The sequence below is a fragment of the Orycteropus afer genome, unplaced genomic scaffold, assembly GCF_000298275.1.
Source record: "Orycteropus afer afer isolate SDZICR_OR568_19922 unplaced genomic scaffold, OryAfe1.0 scaffold00069, whole genome shotgun sequence".
Classification (NCBI taxonomy): Eukaryota; Metazoa; Chordata; class Mammalia; order Tubulidentata; family Orycteropodidae; genus Orycteropus; species Orycteropus afer.
Window position 1 is genome coordinate 2,529 of NW_006921656.1, and position 4,828 is coordinate 7,356.

The 4,828-nt window shown below is 62.8% G+C and overlaps 1 protein-coding gene across 1 annotated transcript; it reads right to left on the minus strand.

The window, feature by feature from the left end:
- Window positions 1-668: 668 nt before the first annotated feature.
- On the minus strand, window positions 669-2,891 carry LOC122149986 (lymphocyte antigen 6L-like). The gene is made up of 3 exons (XM_042780906.1): window positions 2,810-2,891; window positions 2,509-2,622; window positions 669-877 (listed from the first exon to the last, which is right to left on the minus strand). The coding sequence occupies exons 1-3, from the start codon at window positions 2,889-2,891 to the stop codon at window positions 669-671; spliced, it is 405 nt and encodes a 134-aa protein (XP_042636840.1).
- Window positions 2,892-4,828: the final 1,937 nt, after the last annotated feature.

Genomic DNA, 4,828 nt, shown 5'->3' on the forward strand with positions numbered 1-4,828 from the left:
GTATGCTGACTGCCTGCTCTCAGCCGCATCCCTGCATGCCCCTGGCGGCCCGGCTCAGCCATCTAGCCCTGGTGCTTCAGGGTCCCAGGTGTCTTCACTGTGATGCTCGTCAATAACCGCCCCCCTCTCCCAGGCCAGGCGCGGGGCCATGTGCCCCACAGCCCCTTAGGCCTCAGCCCCTGCTTCCCACCGCAGCCAAGCCCATGCCCTGCCCACTCCACATCCCAAACCTCCCTTGTCCTCTCTCCACATCTCAGGGGACTGCCGTCCACCACCACCGCCATCCACCACCACCGCTGCCGCCCAGTCTCCTGTCCATCATGTGTATACAGCTGACACGCCCACTGAAAGCCCAGGTCTGAGGGTAATGGCCTGGCAGCAGGGACAGTTCCTGTCATCAGCCTGGCCGTGGCCCCATCCAGAGCTGACTGCTCCGGGGCGAGCTGCCGTAGCCCAGAGGCTGCCAAGGAGAGGAGCTGAGCAGTGGGTGGGGAGGTACAAGGAGCAGGAACTGGGGTGCAGATCAAGCAAAGGGGTGTTTATTGTCCCTGAGGGAAAAGGGCCATGGTCCCACCTGCAAGGGTCCTAGACAGAGCCCTCAGGGCAGGCACCAGGCCTTGTGGGCAGAGGCCGGCAGCCGGCGGTGGGTGGTGCTCAGAGCACGGCGCTCAGAGCAGGGCCCGGAGGAGCAGGAGAGCCCCGGGCAGGGTCCAGGGGCCCTGGTGGGTGGGGGGTGCCCTGTTGCAGAAGTTCCTGGCACAGCACTGCCTGGTGAGTTTGACATGCACCTCTTTTTGGGGGAAAAACTCCTGCTGGCTGTTGGTGTTGGGGCACCTGGGTGCACAGCGCTTGCTGATCTTTGTTATTGTCTGTTGTTCTGCAGAGGAGGACAGAGGGCAGGTGAGTCTGGCACCCACAGGAAGGGTGGGGTCCTTCCCACGCGGGCAGTGCGGAATGTGCCGGGCACCAAGGGCCCAGTCTCTGGACCTTTGCCCCGGCGAGGCCTCTGTGCTGCCGTGGGGCAGTGCCTGCCAAGGTCATCCCCAGGCCTGTGGCAGGCAAAGATGGGGTTCCAGGGCTGCTGGCCTGGGGCAGGGGAGGGGGCTCATTCCTGGAGGCTAGGCATCGCCTGCCCCCTGGCAGCCCCAGGGGTGCATGGTCCGTCACACAGAGTCTGCCGAGCGCCCGGCCTCAGGCTTGATGTCTCTGGACTGTCCTCTAGGGCTGTGGCAGAGAACCCTGAAGTCCCTGCGCTCCACACATGGGGGTGTTGCCGCCAAGCGCAACCCCTGCGGACAAGCTGCAGAAGAGAAGCTCCAGGGGGCATGCCCTACGTAAGTGCTGTGTTCCACTGTCCTGTGTGGCATTGTGTCGCACCACACTGTCACTGCAAGGAGCGCTGGTGGTGCAGGGCCTAAGGCATTGCACTGCTGACCAGAAGGTTGGCCGTTCAAAACCCACCAGCCACGCCAAGGAAGGAAGATTGGGCAATATACTTCCAAAACGATACCTCCTCAGAAACCCAAGGAGAAGTCACTATGAGTCAGATCTGACTCCACGGCATGAGTTCTATGCTTTGCAGTCGATTCTGACCCACAGCGCCCCTAGAGGACAGAGTGGAACTGCACCACAGGGTCTCCAAGGCTGTCAATCTTCACAGAAGCAAAGCCCAAACCACACCCACTGCCCTGAAGTCCATTCTGACCCACAGCGCCCCTAGAGGACAGACTGGAACTGCCCACAGGGTCTCCAAGGCTGTCAATCTTTAGGGAAGCGGACTGCGCCATCTTTCTCCCAGGGGGTGACTGGTGGGTTCCAACCACAGACCTTGACGTTGGCAGCCGAGCGCCGAGCCACTTTGTTCCCAGGACTCCTTCCCATTTGGATGGTATCTCCCTCCCCCCAGCTCACATCCACCTGGGAGCTCAGGGGCCTGACTTGGAAATACAATCTTTCCAGATGAAACAAGGTCACAGTGGAGCAGGCTGGACACTCGATCCAGTGTGACTGGTGCCCTTGTAAGAAGAGGGACACAGAGACATGGACAGACAGACACAGAGGCACGAAGCAGTGTGAAGACAGAGGCAGAAACTGCAATGATGCAGTCGGGAGCCAAGACTGACAGAGGTCTCTAACACTTGGAGAGGCGAGGAAGGGGCCTCCCTAGGGCCATCGCACGGCCCTCTGACCCTGCCTTTGGACCTCCAGCCTCCAGGGCTGTGAGTGGAGAATGGCTGCGTTTTAACCACGCAGTCGGCCGTACGCTGTCTGGCAGCCCTGGGAACTCAGCCACGGTCGCCAGGCAGTGGCCTTTCAGAACTGGTCTTTCCAGCAGAGGGAGAAAGAGGAGCCCAAACTCCGAGCCGTGGAGACTGCCCGTGGAGTCAGGCGGGAGAAAGGCTGTGAGGGACGGTTGGACCAGAGGTCTCCCCTCCACAGACCCCAGCCCTGCACACAGCCCCAGCCCCTCGTCCCCTGTCCAGGCCCCCCATGCTGGCAGGGACTCACTGCTGGTCATGACAGCCTCGTGAGAGATGCAGACGGTGTCGTTGGAAGAGCAGTAGTGAGCGTCGCAGTCTGCGTGGCTTCCGACTCTGAAGCACTCGTAACAGATCAAGTGGACTGCGGAGCAGCATGGCAGTCACAGAAGGGCCAGGGCGCCGTGGGCACGTCCGCCGGCCTGCCGGGCATGGCGTGCGTTCGACAAGCACCCCACACAGAGACCGAGGGCCAGCACTGCACCCCTGTTCCTGCTCCTTGTACCTCCCCACCCACTCAGGGACACAGTGCGTCACAGACGCTACCTTACCTGGCTTGGTGATGACCCCGCAGACACCTGTCATCTGCACAGACACCAGCAAAGCCCACGGGACCACAGCAAGGCCCCCCATGATGCCGCAGGGGCCTGAGTGGGGACAACAGAGAGGGGCCTCGCCCAGAGCCCCAGCCCCATGCAGCCCGTTCCCACTCAGTCTCACCCCTTCACACCCAGCCCTCCCCCTTCCCCTAGACCCTCGGACCCTTGTCCTCATAGCTACCCCCATCCTCCATCCACCACCCTGAACCCCTCTCCTGCACCCCCTCTTCTGTCCCTTCCCCTACCAGGTGGGAACAGACCAGGGAGGGGTGGGGATGGGGCGGTGTTCTGTCAGCACCCCTCCATCAGCTCCTGCTCTGGGGAAGGCCTCCCTGGGGTCCCTGGGTCCCCAAGGACACAGCTCTGCCAGCCACGTCCTGCTGCAGTCACTGGGCCCTCAGGTCCCGGGAGGAGGCAGCTGAGAGTCAGCCCCCAGGGTAGGGACCTGCCCCCTTCCCAGGTCCTCCCACCGGGGCCGCCCCTCTGGGCCTCAGGTTTTTGCCCGGCCTCCTTCCACAGGTGTTGTCCCTGCCTCCGGGCAGGCGGGCAGGCGCTGAGCGTCCACAGGGACAGGGAGTGGGGTGGAGAGGCCCCAGGGAAGGGGTGGAGAGGCCTGGGGAGAGGTGGAGGCCTTCAAGGGGGAGGGGTGTCGTGGGTGCTGGGGGACAGGGACAATCAGAGATGAAGGAAGGGCCATTGGAGGGGAGAGCAGGGGCCTGGGAAGGAGCCAGCTGGCACAGGGGGTGGGAGTGAGTGGGCAGCCGGGGAGGGAAGGGGGGAGGCGGAGAGGGAGGGAGAAGAGAGCACAGGAGAGACGGAGAGGGGGGGTGGAGGAGGGGAGGGGAGGGCGTGGTGGGAGATAGGGTAGTAAGGAGGGGGAGGGGAAGGAGGGTGGAGGAGGGGAGGGCGTGGTGGGAGATGGGGTAGTAAGGAGGGGGAGGGGAAGGAGGAAGGAGATTCCTGGAGACCTCCGGGGTCTTCAGGTGGGTGTCGTGGGGGTGGGGTTTCTGTGTCCACTGGCCCCTCAGGATGGGCCCCATGGCAGATGGGGTTCCCGCTTATTCTCCTCCTCTGCCTTTCCTGGATCAGGGTGCAGTGGATTGGGGTGCATGGGTGGGGGTGCAGTGGGTTGGGGTACTGTGCATGGGGGTACAGTAGGTCAGGGTGCTGTGGGTCAGGGTGCAGTGTGTTGGGGTACCATGGGTCAGGGTGTAGAGTGTGGGGGTACCGTGGGTGAGGGTGCAGTGTGTTGGGGTACTATGGATGGGGGTCAGGGTGCAGTGGGTCAGGTGCAGTGTGTGGGGTACCATGGGTCAGGGTGCTGTGGGTCAGTGTGCCGTGGGTCGGGGTGCAGTGTGTGGGGTACCGTGGGTCAGGGTGCTGTGGGTCAGGGTGCTGTGGGTCAGGGTGCAGTTTGTGGGGGTAACGTGGGTCAGGGTACCATGGGTCAGTGTGCCGTGGGTCGGGGTGCAGTAGGTCGGGGTGCAGTGGGTCAGGGTGCAGTGTGTGGGGTACCGTGGGTCAGGGTGCTGTGGGTAAGTGTGCTGTGGGTTTGGGTGCAGTGTGTGGTAGTACCGTGGGTGTGGGTGCAGTGGGTCGGGGTGCAACTGCCGTCCCAGCCCGACCAGAAGGCTGCCCGTTCCGCTGCCGTCACACTCCCACCAAAAGTCCTCTGTCCCATTTTCCTTTCCTGTGTCACAGACTGGAGGTTGATTGGGTTCCAGCTGCGGCCAGGGGTTCCCTGGAGCCGGTGCTCTGGGACTAGATCAGTAAGCACCAGCCCACCCGTGCTTACCTTGCACAGAACAGATCAGTAAGCACCAGCCCGCCCGTGCTTACCTTGCTCAGTACAGATCGGTAAGCACAATCCCGCCCGTGCTTACCTTTTCCAATAGAGATCAGTAAGCACAAGCTCACCCATGCTTACCTTGCTCAGTACAGATCAGTAAGCACCAGCCAGCCCGTGCTTAC

What these genes read in the sequence shown, in the direction of transcription:
- LOC122149986 (XM_042780906.1), bottom strand. Translation starts at nt 2,891, where the DNA reads ATGGGGGGCCTTGCTGTGGTCCCGTGGGCTTTGCTGGTGTCTGTGCAG. An exon ending in CGGGGTCATCACCAAGCCAG is followed by an intron (nt 2,623 to 2,809) that starts GTAAGGTAGCGT and finishes GCTGCTCCGCAG; the next exon opens with TCCACTTGATCTGTTACGAG. An exon ending in CGAGGCTGTCATGACCAGCA is followed by an intron (nt 878 to 2,508) that starts GTGAGTCCCTGC and finishes CCTCCTCTGCAG; the next exon opens with AACAACAGACAATAACAAAG.